The 25,019-nt window shown below is 41.3% G+C and overlaps 1 protein-coding gene across 5 annotated transcripts in view; it reads left to right on the forward strand.

Annotated features, from left to right (window-relative positions):
• EFCAB6 (EF-hand calcium binding domain 6) overlaps nt 1-25,019 on the forward strand; it is a 315,225-nt gene that overhangs the window by 146,655 nt on the left and 143,551 nt on the right. For all 5 annotated transcript variants that reach the window (XM_007976025.3, XM_038007346.2, XM_073006632.1 and 2 more), the window contains 5 exons: nt 3,564-3,731; nt 9,202-9,261; nt 9,374-9,534; nt 12,459-12,632; nt 14,230-14,398. In XM_007976025.3, the coding sequence (XP_007974216.3) occupies nt 3,564-3,731; nt 9,202-9,261; nt 9,374-9,534; nt 12,459-12,632; nt 14,230-14,398 (732 nt within the window). The remainder of the gene's footprint in view (nt 1-3,563; nt 3,732-9,201; nt 9,262-9,373; nt 9,535-12,458; nt 12,633-14,229; nt 14,399-25,019) is intronic.

A 25,019-nucleotide genomic window follows, 5' to 3' on the forward strand; every position in this document is an offset into this window, starting at 1 on the left:
CAATATTTCATAGAATGTAGAAAGTCAGTGGATACAAGGTCAATACACAAAGACCAACAATATTTCAATAAACTGCAATAAACAATTAGAAAAAGATGATTTTTTAAAATATTATTTCTAATAACATTTTTAAAAAAATCAAGTACCTAGAAATATGTCTTACAAAAATGTGCAAATTCTCCACATTGAAGACTACAATGATTGCTTACAAAAATCATGCCATTCCTTCACAAACTTTCAGAAAATACAGGAGGAAGGAACACTTCCAGAATCATTCTCTGAGGCCAGTATTACCCTGATACCAAAACCAAGCAAAGGCATCACAAGAAAAGAACCACAGACCAATATCCTTTGTGAGTATAGTTACAAAAATTCTCAACAAAATATTAGCAAATCGAAATCATCAATACATAAAAAGGCTTAAGTGCTGTGACCACTTGGGATTTATCCCAGGATTGCAAAGTTGGTTTAACTTCCCCCAAAATCAATCAATATCATATGCAACATTAATAGAGTGAGGAACAAAACTACATGATTGTCTCAATAGATGCAAAAACAGTATTTGAAAAATCTAACACCTGTTTGTGATAATAACTTACCACAAATTAGAGCAGAAGAGAAATACCTTCACCTGGTAAAGGGAATTTACAACAAACCCATAGCCAGCAGCATAGTTAATGGTAAAAGTCTGAACGCCTTCCTGCTAAGATCAGGAACAGCACAAGAATGTCAGCTCTTGCTACTTCTAGTCAACACTGTGCTAGAGTTCTGGACAGTCCAATCAGGAAAGAAAAAGAAATAAAAGGCATCAAGATTGAAAAGGAAGAAGTAAAACTGTCTTTGTTCACAGACGATATGATCTTATGTGCGGAAAATTCTAAGGAATTTGTGCATGTGTGCGTACACATATTGCTAGAACTAATAAATGAATTTATAAGGTTGCAGAAATATAAGATTAACATATAAAAATCAGTTATATTTCTATAAACTACCTGTGAACATTCTGAAAAGGAACTTCTGAAAGCAATTCCATTCACAATAGCATCAAAAAGAATACAATAGCTAGGAATAAATTTATCAAAAGAAGTGCCAGATTTGTATATTGAAAATTACAAAATATTGTTAAAGGAAAGTAAAGAATATGTAAATAAATAAAAATACATTCCATATTTATAGATTGGAGACAATATTATTAAGATGACAGTTTTCTGCAAATTGCTTTGTAGATTCTGTGCAAACCCTATCAACATCCCAGCTGGCTTTTTTTTTTTTTTTTTTTCTTTTGAAAAACTATCTGAAAATTTGTATGGAAATGCAAGGTGGAAGAACAGCCAAAATGGTCTTGGAAAAGAAGAACAGAGTTAGAATACTTATAGTTCCAGAGTTCGAATCTTAGTGCAAAGCTTTAGTAGTGAAGACTGTGTGATACTGGTTTGAAGACCAACATATAGATCAATGGAACAGAGTTGAGAGTTCATAAATAAACCCTTACATTTATGGTCCATTTATTTTTGACAAATTCAGTGGGGGAAAGGAAAACATGTGTTACAATGTTAAGAGGTCAATTGGATATCCATAAGCAAAAAGATGAATTCAGTCCCTTACACCATACACAAGTAGATCTAAATATAAAAGGTAAACTGATAAAACTCTTAGAAAAAAATACATAAATCTTTGTGACCTTGTGTTAGGCAAACATTTCTTAATGACACCAAAGTATAACCCATAAAAGAAACAAATCGATGCATTGGACTTTATCAAAATTAAATTTCATGCTTCAAAAGATACCTCTGAGAAAGTGAGAAGACAAGCCACAGACTGGGAGAAGATATATGCAAATCATATATCTGGTAAAGGACTTGTATCTAGAATATACAAGTACTTTTAGAACTCAATAAGAAGACAACCTAATTTTTTAAATGGGTAAAATAATAGGCATTTTACCCAAGAGGATCTATGAACAACCAGTAAAATCTTTTATGAACCCATGAAAAGATACTTGACAGCGTGGTTACTAGGGAAGCTCAAAGCCACAAGATACCACTTCTCACCCTCTAGGATGGCTATAATGAAAAAGACAGACAATAATAAGTGTTGACAAGGATGTGTGGAGATACTGGAACTCTCATATACTGCTTGTGAAAATGCGAAATGTCACAGCCACTGTGGAAAACAGCATGGCAGTTTCTGTAAAAATTAAATGTGACTTATATAACCCAGCAATTCCACTCCTAGGTATCTGCCCAAGAGAATGAAAGTGTGTCCACACAAAGACTCGTGTACAAACGTTCATAACAACATTATTTACAATTTCCAAACCAGAAACAATTCAAATGTCTATCAACTTGTGACAAGATAAACAAAATCTGGCAATGTAATGCTCAGTCAGGAATAAAAAGGAGCAACATACTGATACATGCTACAACATGGATGATCCTCAAAAACACTATGTTAGGAGAAAGAAGCCAGATGCAGGAAACCATGCATTTATGATTCTATTTACATGAAATATCCAGAAAAAGGCAAATATCTAGAGACAGAAAATGAAGTCATTGCCTTAGGTTGGGGCTGGACATGGGGAGTGACTGCAAATGTGCATGAGGTTTATTTTGGGGGTGCTGAAAATATTCTAGATTTAGTGGTGATGGTTACACAGTGCTGTAAATTTATTAAAGTCACTTAAAAAATTAGCTGTCAGTAATTTCTATTTAGGTATTAAAGAATTGATTATGACTCTCAAACCAAATGGTAAGCATGCATATATCCCCTAAAGTACTTAGGTTACCCCTCAAGAGAACCTTATATCCTTTTCAGATTTTGGACCCCCAAATAATAGTTGACATTTGCACACTGCTTTATTGCTTACTTAATAAATCCTTTTGTCACGTTAATATTCACTATGTCTCCATGTGAGGTGAGGGTTCTTTATTTACCCTGTCTTTCTAGTAAACAATATCTCTCAATTTTGGAATTCAGTCTACTTATTGATAAATTTTCTGGGGGAAGAAATTTTTTTCTCACTATTTTGCTCATAATATGTTTTGTTTATGCAGCATGGCTGAAATTTTTCTAGCAAAGTAATTGTCCATTTATGTAATGGATGAGACTTGGTGGAGAAACAAGTACAATTTATTCTTACTAAATTGGCGAACTGTAATTGAACTGCTGGGAAGTGTTGTGCCCCATGCGGTTGAACCCCCAGCTCTCAGGTGGGATAGGAGCTGTTCAAGCCATTCAAGCCTCTGGGGAAGGCAGTCAGCCTGAGCGTGAGAAATGGGCCTCATTGCTCACCCAAAGCCATGTCCTGATAGAGAACATTGTAGGAACTGCACCTGGAAAGTTCTAGCATTCCCCCTACACACACACACACAAACACACACACACACACACACACACACACTGCTCATGTTATATAAGGATCATCAATCGATGTATTTGCGTTTCCAATCATAATTCTATATGGCCAAAGCTCGCTCTTTATTAAATGATGCTAAACATACATAATACTTTTTCTTCCTTTTTTCTTTTTTCAAAAATTCTGTTATATATACTCTGATGCTCAGAAACCCAATGGACCGATAACAAGGGAAGAATTTCGACATATTCTAGATTGCGTGGCTGTAAAACTAAGCGATTCGGAATTCAAAGAACTAATGCAAACGCTTGACCCTGGGAACACTGGAGTGGTCAACATCAGCGTGTTTATTGATCTGGTTGAAAAGAACTCTAGGGTGAGTTTTGTAACAATTTCCTGTTTGGTTTTCTCTTTCTGCCGGGAAATGTCAGTATTCCTAATAAGAGATGCAGGTGAAATATGATTTAAATAAATTAACGACTTCCCAGTTTTCAACTCAGTCATTTCAAGTAAGGGTCCAGTGTTCAAGCATTGTTTGATTTTAACTTTTAGTTTCTGAATCTTAAAAAGGATGGTAATTGACATTTCTGAAAACCCATCCCTGAACAAGAGCCCTTTATATACAGGATGTAACTGGTACCACCTCGACAGCACTCCTCTTGCAGCCATGTCTTATTTATTTAGTGTTGTTCTTGTTTTTTTCTTGAGATGGAATCTTTCTCTGTTGCCCAGGCTGGAGTGCAGTGGCATGATCTCGGCTCACTGCAGCCTCCGCCTCCCAGGTTCAAGCAATTCTCCTGCCTCAGCCTCCTGAGTAGCTGGGACTACAGGCACGTGCCGCCACGCCCGGGTAATTTTTGTATTTTTAGTAGAGACAGGGTTTCACCGTGTTGGCCAGGCTGGCCTTTATCTCCTGACCTCGTGATCCACCTGCCTCAGCCTCCCAAAGTGCGGGGATTACAGGCGTGAGCCATCGCACCTGGCCACAGCCATGTCTTTAAAAGGAGTATTTGTGAGTGACTACTGTGGTTCTCATTCATATTTTTAGAGTTTTGTACCCTACATTGGTTCAACTTTAAAAAAATAACTGCTTATTGCCTTTAGTGACTAGCATTTGCCTTTAGCATTTGTTTCTTTTGACTGAAAAGTTGACAGTTTTATTATTAGAAATGCTTCTATAACTTTAATAGCTATTAGCATTAAAACAGTTTTAAGAACTTTATCAGATTCATTTCAGATAGTGCATGCAATAGGCTTTAACAGATTCTTGTTGAAATGTTTTTTAAAAAGCTTCCTTTAACAGGTACAAATTAGCTTTTAATTTTAGATTTTCGAAGTTGGCATCCCTATGAATCAAATTCAAACCAGTAATATCACGAGACGCACTGTTTCCCTAAAGGTGACGTTTCTACTGAATGGATCTGAATGGGGTGCCTGGCTTTGGGGAAAGCTTTAAGATGGTTTAGCTGAAGCCAGCTGCATTCTGTTCTGATGGTTTCTGTGCAAAGTGCAATTTATTCATCATCAATAAATCCTTTCCATCTGTCTTGGTTTTGCATCAAGGTCTTGGGAAGATATTATGGCATACTTCTTGGTTTAAAATGGGACAGTTTATTGGAGCGAAAGTGTCATATTTAAATTACCTCCTCTTGGTACATGTAGACATTTTCTACCAACATTTTGGAGGTAATTTTAATAGGCCATAATACATAACTTATTTAAATGTTTTGTGATTACACAAGTAACAGAAATTCTTTGTAGATTAGAATATATCCCAAACTACAAAGGTGAAAATAATGATAAAAATCCCAAATCCCAATACTCAGAGATAGTTACACAGTTAAAATTGTGATAAATTTTCTTCTGCTCTTTGTGTGTGGGTGGGCACATTTTTTGTTTACATGGTTGAACTCTTTGTATGACTTTGTATATTCCATTTTTTCAGCTTCACATTATATGATGAGCCTTTCCCCCTCACCCCACATCATTAAAAACTCATCATAAACAAGATTGTCAATGGTATCTTAGAGTGTTCTGTGCACGTCCTTGTCACTGGGGCCGCTGGGCTGTTTCTCTTCTTCCTTTCGTTACGCTGGACATCTTCGTGCACAGATCTCCATTCATATCTAAATATTTCCTTAGAATAGATTTGAGAAGTGGAAATACTGGCCCAAAAGGTGTGGGCATTCTTATGTTGCTGGATACATATATCCAGACATATTGTATATCCAGTTATATATTATAATATAATTACATCATATATTACATATTATTATAGTTTTACAATTATTATATTAATTAATTACATCTTGGTACCTGCTTTTTTGTATCACTTTATGATTATTGCTTTAGTATATATTTCTAGAAACGGAATTATTGTATATATTATACTTTAGCAATAATTGAATTATGTATAATATATATCCAGATATATAATATAATTATATAAATATACTGTATCTGGATATATATAGACATTTGTACACTGCTTTATTGCTTACTTAATAAATCCTATATTATAATTATATTATACTATATTATTATATAGTTATGCTATATAATTATATTATAGCATAATATGTTATGTACACATATTATATATAATAACAGTTATATATACATAGTTACATGATATATAGTATATTACAAATTAGCTATATTATATATCAACTATATTACTATATTATATGCTATAATATAGTATAATGTATATAAAATTCCTTTATGCATAAAAGGCCTTGTGATCTGTTTTGCTAGACAGGGGGTCGGAATAGGCTGACCGTTGGTGTTGGCTGTACCCCATACCTGTGCTGCATAAGTGACAGATGTGTGTGTGAACCTGCACCCATGCCATGCATGTGGCGTGTGGATGCCTGAGCATGTGCCTTGACTCAGTTTACTGCCAGTGCTTCAGAGTCAGATCAAGCCTGGTGGCCAGGGAATAGAGGCAGCCGGCCAGGGTAGGAGTATGTGCACCTGCGTTCGACTCCCTGCCTCCACCTCTTATTAGCTGTGACCTGGGGCAAATAATTTACCTCTCTAAGACTCATTTCTTTACCTGTAAAACCAGGTTGATTATGGTACCACCTTGTAAGGTTGTTGGGAATTTAACAGGATAATGCGCATAAAATGTTAAGAATCTGTTTTCTTTAAAAACAAAATATAGACACGTAAGCAATCCCTTCTCCACGTGGCAAGTGGTGTGATCTTTGTTTAGTATAAAATAGATCATGTCTGTCTTCACGCCTTCACCTTTCCAATGGCTTTCTGGGAAGACCTCTTCATCCAGTTCCTCAGGCTCCCCGGCTGCCCTTCTCAGGCCTTGGCGTGCGCCGCATCTGCTACCTGGGATTCCTTCCAGCTCCTTGTGACCTATGTTACCATCTCCAGAGCTCAGCACCCCCAGAGCCTGCACAGGGACCCTCCCAGCCTCAGAGTCACATTTGTGGTCTGATGTGTTCCTGTCTCCACAAAGGCAGAGACCTTTCTGTTATCACTGCCCATTGTACTATAGGGGATAGGCAGTGTCAGGCACACTCACACAATCTATTGAATGAATGAATGAATGAATGAATGAATTATGAATGAAGGAATTGGAAAAATTAGAAAACATAGATGTGCAATAGGCAAAAATAAAAATCACCACAATTCTAACACCAAAGCATTGTTATTTACTGTTATACTTTGCTGTATATTCTTCCAAATCCACATACATGCACACCCATACTTCTGTTTTTTAAAAACAGCTTTATTGAAGTGTAATTGATATTCAAAAACTGTACATATTTAATGTATGCAATTTGATGAGTTTGGACACACATTTCTCTAGATTGTAGCTGTTTTGTTTAAAAGCAAGACAAGGCCGGGCGCGGTGGCTCAAGCCTGTAATCCCAGCACTTTGGGAGGCCGAGACGGGTGGATCACGAGGTCAGGAGATCGAGACCATCCTGGCTAACATGGTGAAACCCCGTCTCTACTAAAAAATACAAAAAACTAGCCGGGCGAGGTGTCGGGCGCCTGTAGTCCCAGCTACTCGGGAGGCTGAGGCGGGAGAATGGCGTGAACCCGCGAGGCGGAGCTTGCAGTGAGCTGAGATCCGGCCACTGCACTCCAGCCTGGGCAACAGAGCGAGACTCTGTCTCAAAAAAAAAAAAAAAAAAAAAAAAAAAGCAAGACAATATAATGGTTTTTTTTTTTTGAGACGGAGTCTCACTCTGTCACCCAGGCTGGAGTGCAGTGGTGTGATCTTGGCTCACTGCAAGCTCCGCCTCCTGGGTTCACGCCACATATAATGACGTTTTAGTCTATATTGTCGCTTATTAACATACTGTTAACACTTAATGTCAATGAAAAGTTCTGCTCTCTAATTTTATTTTATTTATTTTAGAGACAGAGTCTCACTCTGTTGCCCAGGCTGGAGTGCAGTGACATGACCTTGGCTCACTGCAACCTCTGCCTCCTGGGTTCAAACGATTCTCCAGCGACAGCCTCCCGAGTAGCTGGGATTACAGGGGCACACCACCACGCCCAGCTAATTTTTGTGTTTTTAGTAGAGATGGGGTTTCACCATGTTGGCCAGGGTAGTCTCGAACTCCTGACCTCAGGTGATCTGCCCACCTTGGCCTCCCAAAGTGCTGGATTACAGGCTTGAGTCACTGTGCCCGGCCTGCTATCTAATTTTAAAAGATACTAAATAACTGTTATAATTTGGATGTTCATTTATTTTTTATTTTTAAAATTTTGCTGCAGTGAACATCTTGGCACTTGCTTTTTTGTATCACTCTATGATTATTTCTTCAGTTATAAATTTTAAGAAATGGAATTATTGGGTCAAAGAATATGTTTTATTCTATTAATATTTTAATATTTTTTAAAGAGGATGATATGTATAAAGTACAGAATGCAAAGAACACAAGAGGGGATGCAGTGAAAGGAAGTTTTCTTTTCTCTGCCAACCCCTAGCTACCGGTTCTCTTCCCCAGCGGCAGCCTTCCTTGTCGCCGTAGAGTCTAAATTATCATATTGTCAAATAGTATCCAAACGTATCTTGAGACAAAAATACCTTCCAGAAAGTTAGATCAATTTACACTCCCACCATTTCTGAAACCCCCACTTGTGCAGGCAGTTTGCTTACTTTTGCGTTTTCACCATTCTGGTAGGCAAAAATGCCATCTCGTTATTCTACTTTGCATTTATTTCATTTCTAGGTGATGGGTTTTTTCGTGTTTATTGTACTTTTCTTTAAGGGAAATTAAATGCTATTTTTTTAACTTTTATTTTAAGTTCAGGGGTACAAGTGCGGGTTTGTTACACAGGTAAACTTGTGTCATGGGGGTTTATTGTACAGATTATTTCATCACCCAGGTTTTAAGCCTAGTATTCATTAGTTATTATATTTTTCCTGATCCTCTCTCTCCTCCCAACCTCCATCCTCATTCTCCTGAGGGTGAAAATTCTCTTATTCTCCAATAGGCCCCAGCATGCATTGTTCTCCTCTATGTGTCCATGTGTTCTCATCATTTAGCTCCCACTTATAAGTGAGAACATGTGGTATTTGGTTTTCTCTTGCTGTGTTAGCTTGCTAAGGATAATGGCCTCCACTCCATCTATGTCCCTGCAAAAGACTTGATCTCATTCTTTTTTATGGCTGCATAGTATTTCAAGTTAAGTGTTATAGTCTTTACTTTCAGATGGGTATTAGAGTGCAAGCTCCATTGTTCAAGGTCTCAACACTAATGGCTAATTAGGGACAGAGCTAGGATTCAAGTCCAGGTCCATCTGCCTCCAGTGCTCCTAATGACTTTCATGAGTGGTATTTATTTATATATCTTCTCTTTCCCAATTAGATGAGAAAAGCATCTCCCTGTACAGATACTAAGACACCTTTCCTTCTGGCCTGGGATTCAGTAAGTAACACGTGCCTTCTTTGTGCAGATGCCTTCCTATGTGGTTTGAGGTTACTGTTACAAAAGGTTACAGATGTACAGCTTAGGAAATGTGTTTGTTCTTTAATGTTAGGTGGAAGAAATTGTTCATGATACAATTACTAGGAACCTACATGCTTTTTATAATATGCTACGGGCATATGACCTTGGAGACACAGGGCTCATTGGCCGAAATAATTTCAAGAAAATCTTGCACGTCTTCTGCCCATTTTTAACGAATGCACATTTCATAAAGTAAGTTTTTGGTAACAAAATTAATTCGTGTCATGTTTTTCATAAGGCCTGTTCCATAATTCTAAACCTTTTCTGTGTGTTTTTGAAATATTAATAGGTAATATTGATAATAACTGCTATTTACTGAATCCTTGCTAAGCACTGGACATCACTTAAGAGTTTGATATGCATTATATGATATAGTCCTTATCACAGCCACGTAAGGTAGCTAACATTATTCCTTTCTACGGAGAAAGAAACTGAGGTCTGGAGAAGTTAAATACTCACTCCAACTTGCACAGCTGGTGAGTTGTGAGGCCTGGGTTCCCTCCTGGGGCTCTATGATTCCTGAGCTCTCTTTGTTCTTCTTTTCTTGCAAGCAAATATCTTTCCTTTATTTTTTAGTAATATCTTGTAAAGTGTTGTTCAAGATGCAAAGATTTCATCTCAGCTCTTGTGGAATGGAGACATTGTGTGTGTGCGAGTTGCAACAGTGAAATATGCTGCCTTCTGATAGAGCAAGAGCTTCGTGTACTTTTAAAACCACAATGATCAAATATTGATAACCGAGCAATATAATGATACATAGTCAACTCATGGAGAAACCCCGTCTCTACCAAAAATACAAATTTAAGCTGGGTGTGGTGGCACATGCCTGTAATCCCAGCTACTTGGGAGGCTGAGGCAGGAGAATCGCTTGAACCCAGGAGGCAGAGGTTGCAGTGAGCCGAGATTGCTCCATTGCACTCCAGCCTGGGCAGCTGGAGCAAAACTCCGTCTCAAAAAAAAAAAAAAAAAAAAAAAAAAAGTCAACCAACCAAACAAACAAAAAACCATTTTGCAGTCCCATTACCATCTACATGGTTCCCAGGCCCTCCATGAGCCTCTCACCTCTCAGGGGCTGAGGCTGTGCAGCCAGGTTGCCTAGGTTGAATTAGTTCCAAACCTGGGCGAGTGACTTAACCTCTTCAAGTCTCTGTTTCTTCATCCAGATATTTCTTACTAGAGTTGTGATAAGGATCAAATGAGATCTTACACACAAAGCCTTACTACCTCAGGGCCAAGCATATAGTGAGGCCTCAGCCAGTGTTTGCTGCTGCCGCTGATGTTGGTCTCAGCTCCAGCTATGCTGACCTGCTTTCCACTCCTTGAAAACTCTGGGCCCTGGAGTTTTGGCCCAAAGTCTTGCCTCTGGACTTTTAGACCGTCTTTCCCTCTGTTCCAAATGAACAGTCTCTCCCAGCTGACCGAAGTTCAGTAAGGTAGGCGTTGTTCTGGTTTGTTCACAGTTGTGGCAACAGTAGTTAGCACAGTGCTTCTTACATAGCCACATGAATATTTATGGGAGCGATTATGATACTAGTGAGCACTTATTGAGCAAAGTGTGGCTTCAGAGCTCATGCTCAGCCTCCAGCTGTATGTAGATCATCATAAGGATACCATAGTACTGTTATTACAGCTGCGATTTTTTAAGCACGTATACATAGAGCATATCAGCGCCAGCGCTAACGGCTTTATGTGGATTGTCCCATTGGTCATTGCAGCAGTCCTTGGTACTTTTATTATCTGCATTTCACAGATAAGGAAACTGAGGCACAGCAAGGGTAGGGAATGTGCCCCAGGTCAGTGGTTCTCAGCACTTTTGGTCTCGGGACACTTTTATACTCTGAAGAATTATCAAGGACCTCAAAGGCTGTTTCTCATATGGAGTATGTCCTTATATACCGTATCAGAAATTAAAACTGAGACATTTTTAAAGTGTCATTGCAGAAAGAAGTGTACTTCCTTGCTGTGCTTTCATATAGGCTCAGGGAAAACTTTGGAATTTCGAAATAGTGGTTTGTTGGACAATAATGAGGTTACAGCAGTTATAGCAAGTGTAACTGAAGGTCTCTAGTAGAGAGCCTGGTAGAAAGGCTATAAAGAAACTGAGTTAATCACTGAAAACCTACTCCTAGTTCCTCATTTACACCCTAAGCCTACAACCTTAAAAATGTTAGAAAACACAGCCTCCACAAGAATACATTTTATTTGTGGTCAGAGTGAGGACATGATCACACATGTTGCCTCTGATGGACTTGACTCTATATGCATAGAAGAATTGAGTGAAAAAGGCAAATCACACCTCAGTGTTAACAGAAAAATAGTTCTAGCCTCACTGATGCTCTGGAAGTGTCCTCAGACCACACTTTGTGAGCCCCTGCCTTCAGTCATATAATTTTTTATAATTCTTTTTTTACATTTACTACATCGGCATTGCAGTATCCTTTATATACAATATGCTGCACACATTTAAATGATACAATGTGATGAAATTCATCATGTGTCAATATCCATAAAATCATCGCAAGATGTCAATCACCATATCAAATATTTTCACCCCAAAAATCTTCTATATGCCCTTTAGCAATTCCTCATCACTCCCTCCTCCCACCTCCATGAAAACACTGATCTGCTGTCTTTCATGATAGACTACTTCGTGTTTTCTAGGACTTTATGTAAATGGAAGCACACAAGATATTCTCTTTTGTGTCTGGCTTTATTCACTAAGCATAGCAATTTTGTGATTCATTCATTTCATATATACCAACAGTTCTTTCCTTTTCACTGCTGAGTAGTATTCCATTGAATGGGTTTACCATAGTTTGTGTATACATTCATCTCTTGATAGGTATATGGTTTGTTTCTAGTTTCTGACTGTTACCAATAAAGCTGTATATGTACTGTTTGGTTGTTACAAATAAAGCTGTATATATTTGTGTAGACACACATTTTCATTTCTCTTTGGTAAATGCCTAAGAATAGAGTGGTTGTACCGTTTTGCATTCCCACCAGCAGTGGATGAAAGTTGTAGCTACTTGCATCTTCACCAACACTTGGCAGGGTCATTCTTTTCCATTTTAGTTACTCTACTGAGTGTGTTTTAATGATTTTTTAAAATTCAGACTCTGCAGTAAGATCCAGGACATTGGTTCAGGAAGAATCCTTTACAAGAAACTTTTGGCGCACATGGGAATGGATGGCCCACCCACTGTCTCTCCAGTTCATGTTCCCAAGGATCAGCTGTTAAGTGGACATTTACGGAAAGATGAACAGCAGCAGCCAGATCTTTCTGAGAGGTAAAATTAAGCAAAATGAATGCACATATCAAAACCACAGTGTCTGTCATGGAATAGGTATTTAGTAACTATTTGTTGACTGAGTATTTTAATATTTCATCTTATAAATAAGAAAGATGGCACACTAGAAAGACAGTGATTCGAGTCAGGGAATTTTAGAGCAAGCAGAGATCTTAGGAATTATTGAATTTACCTTTTAAATTTAGAAATGAAAACACTGATGTCTGAGAGGTTTGGGGACTTGGCTCACAAACTTAGTGACTGGCCTGGATCAAGAATCCGGGACTCCTGACTCCCAGAGACAGTCTGTAGCTTCTCTATTACATACCTGCATTCACATTTACTCTCTTCCAGAAGCTTAGATTCCTTACCACCATTTAATATTTATTACAACACACATCCATTAAACCAGTTAACATTTTTTAATATGAATGATAGAATGATTAAAATGATTTCCAAATTGAATTGTAACAATAAAACATACTTAGTAAATCTATAAAAAATTAGCCTGATGAATATTCTAACTCTTCTTCTTTTTAAAAATATAGGTTTAGTTTAATGAAAAGACATTATTTTAACTTGCTCATTCATAGCGTATAACAAATTCATAATGAAAGGTAAAATGTAGAACTATTCAGCAGACTTCACTTTGTCATAGCCCTTTTAAAAAGTTCTGAAGTAAAGAGCAATGGGAGTATTTTAATGATATGCTAATTATATTTGAATACCTGGGCTTTTCAGTAGTAGCAGCTTTATAAATGGGCATAAAGATGGTATTTTAAGAGACAGGTTAAATATTCCATGATAAGATATGTCTGCTTCCTAAAACTGGTGAAAGAAGCAATGGCAATGAAACATTTCATAAAATGTAGCTTTCCCGGAGAGCTCTTAAAAATCAAGAGACGCAGCAGGAAAGGAATAGAAGTCCATTCTCCATGACTGTCTCAGAGCTTTTTTTTTCCCCAAAAATGTGGGACCCAAGAGACTTCCAGAGAGCTGAGGAAATCACTGTCCTACAAACACCCACGCCCACACGCTCAGACACATCCACTCTGACACTCACAGAACAGCACATTCAATTTGTATTTTATAAATCAAATTGACTTATGGAGTAACTGTGGACTTCATTTCCATGGATGTTTGATGACTTTCTTGATCTAGTTACCACAAAACGGCCTATTTCTTTCATTTAAAGCTTTCTAATGGGCTCTGACTTTAAATTTTTCCACTTCAGAAACAATATCCTTTTTCAACCGTGTGTGCCCAGTCACATGCCACCTTTGGCCAGCTCAAAGCATAATTGAAAATCTCTAGGACAATAATATTGTCTCCCTTCAAGTCCCCTTGCCCCCAGCCTGCCACTGTATATGGGCTTTCACTTGGACACTGTGCTGGGGACCTCCAGTTCTGGCCCTGGAACCTACCAGCCAGGGGAGGGTAAGAAGCCCCTGAGTCACTCCACCCTTCCCAGCTAGTGAACTGAGAATGGGAAACCTTCTTACTGTCACGGGTTACATGGAAATGGGTGAAGTCTGGAGGAAGCACCCTGCCTGTGTCCGTTGGGACACCAGGTCTAAATGCCTGCTTGTGATTTTAGAACCAAGCCCACGGAGAATAAAACCACCCAGATCAAGAAGATGACCACAGAAGAAGTGATTGAAAAATTCAAAAACTGTATACAGCAGCAGAACCCAGAATTCAAAAAACGATTTCTTGACTTCAGCAAGGAGCCTAACGGAAAAATTAACGTGCATGACTTTAAGAAGGTAGGAGAATGGATTTCTCTTCGTTTCCTTCCTGCAAAAGTTCAGTTGTTTTCTTATACTAACATACTTGAAAGGACAATGGCTTATCCCAGGATGCAGCAGATCCATTTCTAGGCATCTTTCAACAATTTAAAAGGATTTTTTTTTTTTTTTGGCCAAAAAATTGTCATTGGCACATTTCTTAGAGAATACTTTCAATATGGATGTGGCCAGCCTTTGATATTTACACTTGTACATATCGGAAGCATTTATTGACGTGGTTTGGCTCTCTGCTCCATGCCTGGCACTGGGCATCATGGGGCAGCCTGCGGGTGGGAGTACAAAGCCACTCTGGCCCCCGCCTGCCAGTGGAGAGTTCCCAATCACAGAGCTGTGGTTTGTTCTTCTAGAATGAAAAAAAAAAAAAAAAAAAACAATCTGGCAGTGAAATATGGGAAACTCAGAGTGCTGATTTGCATGTGCTTATGGGAACTGGTGAGTTTCTGCCAGAAAGGGCTCAGCTTGAAGGGTTCTGCATAGACTTCTCAGGAATTAATTTAAATGATTGCTTAAAATTCCTATTACGATCCCTCTAGCTAATCATCCTCAGCTATTTTTAAGGAAAGCATTTCAGTTAATATGTAGCAGTGTCCATGTGAACAAATTTAGAAGAAGGCAATGAAATATATTTCTAAGAAGAGAATAATTACATTAGTGGCCCCTTTATCCGGTGCCTGCCCCACTGCCGGGCATAGGAATGGGCTCTTTATGGATCTTATTTCTAAGCCTCCAAAATGCAGCATCACGGAGGAGCATGGACTGGAGGAGGGAGCAGGGCTACAGGCACAGAAATGGCATAGGTAGCTATTGAAATAGTCTCGACCCTCTCCCCTCCTTAGCCAGAACAAGACAAGACGTGGAGGATCTTTTGTTGTCTGAGCATATGGGAAGAGCCAGGAGAATAGATTCAAGAAAGACTCAGGAATAAGGGGTTGAGGATAGGAAATGAGGGATATGGCATAAGACATAAGGGAATAGGCCAGGTGCGGTGGCTCACGCCTGTAATCCCAGAATTTTGGGAGGCCGAGGCAGGTGGATCACTTGAGGTCAGTAGTTTAAGACCAGTCTGGTCAACTTGGCAAAACCCAATCTCTACTAAAAATACAAAAATTAGCCGGATATGGTGGTGCGTGCCTGTAATCCCAGCTACTCGGGAGGCTGAGGCAGAAGAATTGCTGGAACCCAGGAGGTGGAAGTTGCGTTGAGCTGAGATCATGCCATAGGTGACAGAGCAGGACTACTCAATCTCAAAAAAAAAAAAAAAAAAAAAAAAAAGAAGGGAATAAGGGAGAGGAAATGTTTAAAGACATTCCCAGATTTCTGGCTTGGGGACCAGGTGGCCGGTAACCAGTCATTGATGATTTTGGTGAGAGCAGTTTTGATGGAGTGAGTGGTAGCCGTGGAGCTGAATTTCAGGGCCTGAAAACTGAATGAGGGCCAGTCTGACTCCCTCCATCCCTGCCTATGTGGGGCCCTTTGTCCTCGACTGTATTTCACCCTGAGCTATGTGGCACGGGTCCTTGCCCATAATGCATAATGATCTTGAACTCTCACAATGCTCTGCATTCTTGATTCTTAAACTCAGTTCACAAATTCACGGGAAACTAAGAATCCCTAGTCTGCCCCTGGTTTTTCAGAGTGGAAAGTGACCATCTTAGAGAAGTGTCAGTAGATGGTGGGAAGGCAGGGACTAACACCCATGACCTGAGTCCAAGAGCAGCTTCTTACCTGGCCTATCCTCCTGTCACCTGAGAACAACTTTGGGTCATCAGCTCAGTTGCAGGTTCTTCCGGCTTCCGGTTGTACCTGCCGTTAATAAACCAGCATCTCCTGAGTTCATGTCCCAGAGCAACTCCTGAATGTCAGTCTCATGCACCTACCTGCCTACCTGCCTTCTCCATGTGGGCACAGCCAAAGAGGGGCTGCTCTGCCTACATCCTTCCTGCTCTCAGTCAAAGACAACAACCTTTTTTTCCCCAGTTGCTCAGACCTAAAATCTAGTCGTCTTTACTGAGCCTCTTCTTTCTCTTGTATCCACATCCAGTTCACCAACAAAGCCTGTTGGCTCCCTTCCAGATAGTTCCAGAATAGATGAGCCCACTCCACTTCTTCCCCCAACATCTCCCTTGTGATTATCACAGCAGCCCCTTCACTGCCTCCCTGCTTCCACCCTGGCCATGCCACAGTTCATTATCAACCCAGCAGCCAGAGCAACCCCTCACTGGAGCCCACCGAGGGCTCCTCAAACACAAACCAGGGCCCGAGACTGGCCTAGGAAACCCTGCATGGTCCAACTGTCTCCCTGACCTCAGCTCTGGTCACCCTCCCCTTGCTCAAGAAACTCCAGCCACATCAGCCTCCTCTCCCTTCAGACATAGGCTGGCTCTTCCTCGGCACTGGCCATGCCCTTTACCAGGATCCTGGCTCCTTGGGTAACTGCATGGCTCTCCCCTCGCCTCCTTCAAGTCTCTGTTCAACTGCTCTTCCTCCACCAAGGTGACCCTGACATTCCCATTGCAAATACAGCCCACACTCCTCGCCTTCACCTCCTCCATCCTGCTTCCTGTCCACAGCACCTGTGTTGTGTGTTGCACGGCACTCACCACGTCTTTCATTTGTTTCTGCATTCTGTCTGTTTGCTTGCCCTCCCCTGTTATAAAATATCCTCCAAAGGTCGACATTTGATCTCTTTTGTGTAGTGATGCTCCCCATGTGCTTTGCGCCTAGTAGGGCCCAGCGAGCATGTATTGATGAATGAATGTGAAGAGTACCTGGCATCCCCAGTGCAGTCCTAAATGAATGCCACCCTGAGGACTGATGGATGTGGGCATTCCCGGATGTGAAGCTGGTTCCTACACCTGTCTGGGCCAGTGCCCTCCAACCCCCATGCTCTTCTCTGCCCCGTGAATTACTCTGGGTGCTAGCCGACCCCAAAGGTCAACTCACTGAACAGCTGCCCTGCTGCGGGCTCTATGGCGGCAACCAGCATGTTCCTACCCCTTCCTCTTGCCTATCTGCAGGCTTCTCAGAGACCTCCCTGCTGCCTGAAGACATGTCCACAGGGAAGAGAAAGGAAAAGTAGGAACCCAACAAGGACTTTGCCGTAGTCAGTTCGGGCAGCTTTAACAAAGTACCCTGGACTCAGTGGCTTGCAGATAATGGAAATTTCTCTCTCACAATTCCGGAGGCTGGAAGTCCAGGCTCAGGTGCCAGCATGCTGGGGCTTTGGCAACGGCCCTCTTCTGGGTGGTACACTGCAGACTTCTCACGGCAGCAAGAGGGCAAGAGAGCTCTCTGGGATCTCTTTGATATGGGCTCTAATCCCATTCACGTTGGAAGTTAGCGTCTAAACATATGAATCCGGGGGAGACACAAACATTCAGTCCATAACAAACTGCTATGTTGTGTTTTATCATGAAAAGTAACAATCAATTTGCTGTGAACACAGCGAGATCAGTTTGCACTGGTTTTCCTCCTAGCGATTTGTTTGGTTTAACCTTTGGGAAAGTCCTCTTGTGACCATCTTTAAAGATCAAGAACGGTGGGGTGATTTTCAACAGTCAGACTTCTGTGGACCTGGGTTTGAACTTCATAAGCTATAAAGCATTATGTAAATATAAATGGTCATGATTACTGGCAGAGATTGTTTATAGATCAGGGTAAACGGCTTTCTTCTATTACTGATGAAATCAAAGCTAGAAATATCATGGGCTTATACAGTAGAAAGAAAGGATTTAGGTTAGACCGGAGGTAAGGCTTCCAGATGACAAAGGCTTGGGAATGTTGAATTTCAGTGGTGTGGAAGCCTTTGAACTTGACTTCTCAAGAGAGCTTTAAGTATAATGGACAATAGTAATTTTGTAATGGCAATAATAGCAATAGTAATTACGATGATGACGATCGTCACTGCTGGAATAATAATGATGATGGTGATGTGATAGCTGCACCTACCATGGGCTGAGCCCCTCCAATATTCAGGCATGTGGAATTTGCTTTACTTATGTTATTTCTTCTCCTCACAGGAAGCCTGTAGGCATAGAGTATACACATTTCACAAACAAGGAGACCAAAGCTTAGGACCTGTGATACTGGCTCAGTGTTGTTCAGGTGTTAAGCTGTTCAAGAACTTGGACTTGAATTCTTGTCTGTCTGTGTCAGACTCAGACCCTTGCTGGGTGTAATGTGGGCCTGGCAGGTGTGAGATAGGCTTGCTGGATGTGAACAGGCTTGCAGGATGTACCGCAGGCTTGCTGCATGTAGTAGAGGCTTACCGGGTGTAATTCTGGCATAATTCTGGCTTGCTGGGTAGACTGGGTTTGCTGAGTAATTGATGGCCATGTGTTTCAAGGTAGTATCTGGCCTCAGAGTTTAGTGAGATGGGCATTACTTTCAATAACAATGCTTTTTAATTCTTCCTGTCCTTTTGGTCACGGATATACAGTATTCTTGCCTTCCTCTTCCCCCACATCTTGTGTGTAACCCCAGTTAGTATACCAAATGGTTGTGAAGGTTTGTCCCTGGGGAAGCGGGAGTGAAGGTCTGTGTCACAAACTTTAGGTTTCCTGACTGAGCGTGCGTGTTGTTGTTCATCATTTAAACAGAGGCTGCATTTAGATGTGGGCTGGTGACCTCATACTGTAAATCAGAAGTGCTAATTGTTTATTCCCACCAACCATCTCCTTCCCTGTGCCATGGCAGAGGGTGGCTGCCTACCCCAGATCAATGAGGGAGAATGGCAGAAATAGAGTCTGCAGGTGGATGGGGCCCTGTGGGTCCCCAGATCCAAGTCCCTGCATTGTTGCTGCTGAGATCACTGTCATAAGTCCTTACCACTGTGGCCAGAAATATTTTGTCTACTCTATAAATTATTATTATTATTATTAGTAGTAGTAGTAGTAGTAGTAGTAGTAGTAGTAGTAGTAGTATTTTGAGATGGAGTCTCACTCTGTCACCCAGACTGGAGTGCAGTGGCGCGATCTCGGCTCACTGCAACCTCTGCCTCCAGGGTTCAAGCAATTCTTCTATCTCAGCCTCCTGAATAGCTGGGGCTACAGGCACCTGGCTAATTTTTATATTTTTAGTAGAGACAGGTTTTCACCATATTGGCTAACCACGCCTGGCTAATTTTTGTATTTTTAGTAGAGACTGGCTTTCACCATATTGGTCAGGCTGGTCTTGAACTCCTGACCTCAGGTGATCCACCTGCCGTGGCCTCCCAGAGTGCTGGGATTACAGGCATGCCACCGTGCCCAGCCAACTCTATCAACTATATTTATTAACTATCAATAAGAATTTGTCTTCTCCCCTCTTTCCTGTTTAATATAAGACATAGCAGAGCTTCTGATTCATGTGAATTACCAGGACAGCATGCTGAATGGATGCATGCCTCCTGGCAGAGGCAGAACTCACTCAGGGTGAATGAATGCCATTCATTGGTATGAATGGCATTTTTCCATGGTTGGATGTGTGATGTCTACTGTGAGGAGGGGAAGGAGAAGGGCGCTATTCTTTCTGGAATTGTCTAGACCTGTTCTGGGTAGTTGGAAGCATTTCTCACAGCAACCCTGTGATGCAGATTCCCTCTCCCAGGAAATCCTGCCTCCGTTTGTTGCTCTGACCATTCAACTCGTGGTCTGTCCTTTGACACTTAACATAACAATGTTCTGAACTCCACCAGAGAAAATGGCCCTCTTTGACTTTTGCATTTTATTTATTTATTTATTTAGAGGCAGGATCTCACTTTGTCACCCAGGCTGGAGTGCAATGGTGTGACCATGCTTATGGCAGCCTCAATCTCCTAGGCTGAAGTGATCCTCCCACTTCAGCCTCCCAAGTAGCTGGAACGACAGGTGCACGCCACCAGGCCTGAATAATTTTTTAAAAATTTATTGTAAAGATGAGGTCTCACTATGTTGCCCCAGCCACTCTTGAATTCCTGGGCTCAAGAGATCCTCCTATATTGGCTTCCCGAAGTGCTGGGGTTACAGATGTGAGCCACTGTGCCCAGCGGACTCTTGTAGATTTTTAAGTGTCATTTTATGTAAATATCAAGTCAAGAACTGGTGAAGTCAGCAAAAAACTTTAGGGTGATCTGGAGCCTTTATATTCTTTCTCTGAATTGTTTCTCTTCCCCTCTCCCTTTTCTTCATATGCTGAATTAGCAGAAAGCCCACAAAACAGTGGTTTAAATAAGGGAGGTGGTTATTTTTGTCTCTGAGAGCAGGAGTCCAGATATTGCTGCTACAGGGCCAGTGCAGCATGTCATCAGACACCCTGGTTGCTTTTAGCTTTCCACAGCTCCAGGTACATCTTCATGCATGCAGGCTAGCTGCCAGAGCACCAGCCACTCCAGATGTTTCGGGCACAAAGATGGGGAGGTGTGAAGGGCAAGGCGCTTGAGGCAGCCAGCTCTTTCTTTTTTAAAAGTTCGTTCTTAGATACTCCTCCCAGAAGTTTCCACTCACATTTTATTGACCAAGACTGTGTTATGTGGCCATACCGATCTATAAGGGGGGTTGGAAAATATATATATATATAAAATTATAAATATATAATTTTATAAATACATAAATATGTATACTTATTTTGTATCTATATACAAAAATTGGGAGCTGGGTGTATTAGTATGGAAAAAGCAAGGTTGTGTTCCTATGGGAGAAGGAAGAAATATATATCAGGTAGGCAAATGTGACTGTCTGCCACGCTTTCTCTCAGTAGGCAGTTTTAGGGTGCCTGTTGTACACTTAGCGTGGCACCAGGCACATGGGGAATGGGGATGTAGCGGAAGGTGCAATTTCTGACACCAGAGGAAATGATTTTGTTGCTTTGGGCCAGTGGCCCACGGGGAACATAAGATGACAAAATACCCAAGGACACATGAGCTAAGATTAGTCTAATTGAGTCATTAGACTAATTGAGCTATACAATCTATCAGGAATTTGAGGGCAGCTTTATCATCCCAGCTTCTTGTAATTGGCTGTGTCTGATTTCTTCATTCTCTGTGAACATATTGGACATTGTTCAGCTCACTGTTGTTCTTAGTACCACCTCTGGAGACCCCGCCTCGGCCTCTGGAGACAGATGTGGAGCTGCAGAGCTCATCAGCAAGCTGGCTTAGGGCTCCTGAGACATGCAGTAGGGAGCCGGAGTCTGGAACAGCCCAACCCTGTGTCCCAGATTTCAGCTCCTTTCTCCTGTGCCTGCTCTAAGGCAGGGACATCTCACCCGGCTTAGCCTGTGATGTACTTTCCTTCCTCTGTGCAGAGCACTTCCTCCCTTCGGCTGCTGTTGAAACTCACACTTCCAGAGAATTTGCCTGCTTTTCACCCACTACCATGAATTCCCCACACATATTCTTTCCCACCTCCGGGACACAGACCCTAATCTAAAACAAGCCCCATGAACACTGTTGGTCATCTCATAGCTCTCAGTGGGACAAGCAGACTAAATGATTATGGTTATGGAGTGAATTAGATTGATTGATTGATTGATTGATTGATTGATTGATTTTCGAGACAGAGTATCACCCTGTCACCCAGGCTGGAATGCACTGGCGTGATCAGGGCTCACTGCAGCCTTGACCTTCCAGGCTCAAGCAATCCTGCCACCTCAGCCTCCTGAAGAGCTGGGACCACAGGCATGCACCACCACACCTGGATAATTTTTACATTTATTTGTAGTGATGAGGTCTCACTATATTGACCAGGCTGGTCACAAACACCTGGGCCCAAGTGATCCACCCACCTCAGCCTCCGAAAGTGCTGGGATTACAGGGGTGAGCCACCATGCTCGGCTGAATTAGATTTTTTTTAAAGTCAAATATTAAATATTTGTTTTCCTCTGGTTGTAAGTCTTTTATTAGGAACATACAACTCTGGTAAATGAAACAGAAACAGCTATTTTAAAAGCTCTTTGTTATGTATCACATCAGTTATGTGAGGGTAAAAAACACAAAAATAAGGGAATAATAAGAGGGAGAAACAGTAAGAGTCACAGATACACCCACACAGCGCCAGAGACCCAGAGAGAGCGCACAAGAAATCCTTATGGAGTTTTCTCCCGTGTGTGCTGGATTAGGGGCACCGCAGGCAAAGGCCTCTGACATCACGGCATTTTGGCTGCTGTCGGCCCAGCAGGAGTTCCTGAGGCTTGCTGTGAGGCCTAATCAGATTCAGCACACGGAGCAAAGGTTCTCCATCCTCGTTCAGGGGCTTAGGAAACACCTAGAGAAACCAGTGGCAGCCTTACATTACCAAGGGCAGATGGTGTGTGTGTGGGGAGGAGTGAATGGGTTTAGTTCTTGAGCTTCCTGTTCCAAACAGCCTCCTAATTCTGTGGATATTTTAAGGGGACGACCAGCTTTGTGTTGGAGGTCCCTCATATCTTCAGTTTCGTCAGTCCAAGCCCCACACAACCTTCAGAAGTCATTACTTATTCCTCCATCCTTTGGTAATGCCCTTCCGCCGAGGCCACAGCCAGATTCTCCTGGCATCCAGCTATGCCCCGATGGGCTTTTCTGGTTGTTTTACTTGGGAATGTTTGCTTGCTATAAACTGTGCTATCCTATCCAGAGGCAGATGTCGAGGTCTGTCAGTTTTGTTAGTCTTTTCAAAATCACAACTTTGTGTTGTTATTTTTTTCTGTTGTATATGCATTTTACATTTCATTTATTTTGCTGTTATATTGATTATTTTCTTCCGTCTACTTAATTTGAATTTAGCTTGCTGTTCTTTTTCTAATTTCTTGAAAATTAGAAATTTAGACCATTGATTTTCAGCCTTTATTTCTCTAGTATATGAAGTCGTGGCTCTCTATTTCCCTGTAAGTGCTTGAACAGGTTTAGCCACATTAATATAGGTTTTGGTATACTGTCTTTTCAATATCATTTCATTCAAAATGTTTTATAATTGTTCTTGTGATTGTTTTCTTTTTCCAATGGTTTATTTTTAAAATGTATTTAATTTCCAAAACAGTTGAGATTTTATAGTTTTTTTTAACGATTGATTTTATTTTATTTTATTTTATTTTATTTTATTTTATTTTATTTTTTTTTTTTGAGACGGAGTCTGGCTCTGTCGCCCAGGCTGGAGTGCAGTGGCCGGATCTCAGCTCACTGCAAGCTCCGCCTCCCGGGTTTACGCCATTCTCCTGCCTCAGCCTCCAGAGTAGCTGGGACTACAGGCGCCCGCCACCTCGCCCGGCTAGTTTTTTGTATTTTTAGTAGAGACGGGGTTTCACCGTGTTCGCCAGGATGGTCTCGATCTCCTGACCTCGTGATCTGCCCGTCTCGGCCTCCCAAAGTGCTGGAATTACAGGCTTGAGCCACCGCGCCCGGCCTAACGATTGATTTTAAAGTTGATTCCATTGTGATCAGAGAATAGATTCTAAAGTCTAAATGACTTCAGTCTATCCTTTGAAATATGCTAAGGTGTGGGTTATGACCTAACATGTATAATCATTTTGGGGGATGGGAGGACAGGGTCTCTCTCTCTGTCGTCTAGACTGGAGTGCAGCGGTGCCATCACAAGTCACTACAGCCTCCACCTCTGGGGCTCAAGCGCTCCTCCCACCTCAGCTGCCTGAGTAGCTGAGACTGCAGGTGCATACCACCACACCTGGTTCATTTTTGTGTTTTTTTTTGTAGAAACAGGGTTTCCCCATGTTGCCCAGGCTGGTCTTGAACTCCTGGGCTCAAGAGATCCACCTGCCTCCTCCTCCCGAAGTACCAGGATTACAGGTGTGAGCCACCGCGCCTAGCCATCAATTTTGAGAAATGTTTCATAAACATTGGAAAAGAATGTATGTTCTCTGCCACTGGAGGCTCAGTTTCCTGCATTCAATCATATGCAGCTTAATGACAGGGATACATTCTGAAAAACACAATGTTAGGTGATTTGGTTGTTGTGCAGATATCCTAGAGTGTAGTTACAACAAACCTAGGTGGTATAACCTCCTACACACCTAAGCTGTGTGGTATAACCTATTGCTCTCAGGCTGCAAATCTGTACAGCATGGTATTGTACTGCACAGTGTAGGCCATTGCAATACAATAAGTATTTGTGTATCTAAACATAGAAAAGGTACAGAACAAATATGATATAATCTTATGGCATCACTGTAGTATATGGTCCACTGCTGACCAAAATGCCATTATGTGGTCCATAACAGTATGTCAATTGGGTTCATTTTATTAATTGTGTTCTTCAGAACTTCTGTATCATTACCATGTTTTTTAAAAATTTTCTTTTCTTTTTTTTTTCAGACGGAGTTTTGCTCTTGTTGCCCAGGCTGGAGTGCAATGGCCGCGATCTCGGCTAACTACAAACTTCCGCCTCCTGGGTTCAAGTAATTCTCCTGCCTCAGCCTCCGAGTAGCTGGGATTACAGGCATGCGCCACCAAGCGCAGCTAATTTTGTGTTTTTGTAGAGACGGGGTTTCACCATGTTGGTCAGGCCGGTATCAAACTCCTGACCTCAGGTGATCCACCCGCCTCGGCCTCCCAAAGTGCTGGGATTATAGGAGTGCACCACCACACCCAGCCCCTTACCACATTTTTGTGGGCTCACTCTATTAACTGATGAGT

The sequence above is a fragment of the Chlorocebus sabaeus genome, chromosome 19, assembly GCF_047675955.1.
Source record: "Chlorocebus sabaeus isolate Y175 chromosome 19, mChlSab1.0.hap1, whole genome shotgun sequence".
Taxonomy (NCBI): domain Eukaryota; kingdom Metazoa; phylum Chordata; class Mammalia; order Primates; family Cercopithecidae; genus Chlorocebus; species Chlorocebus sabaeus.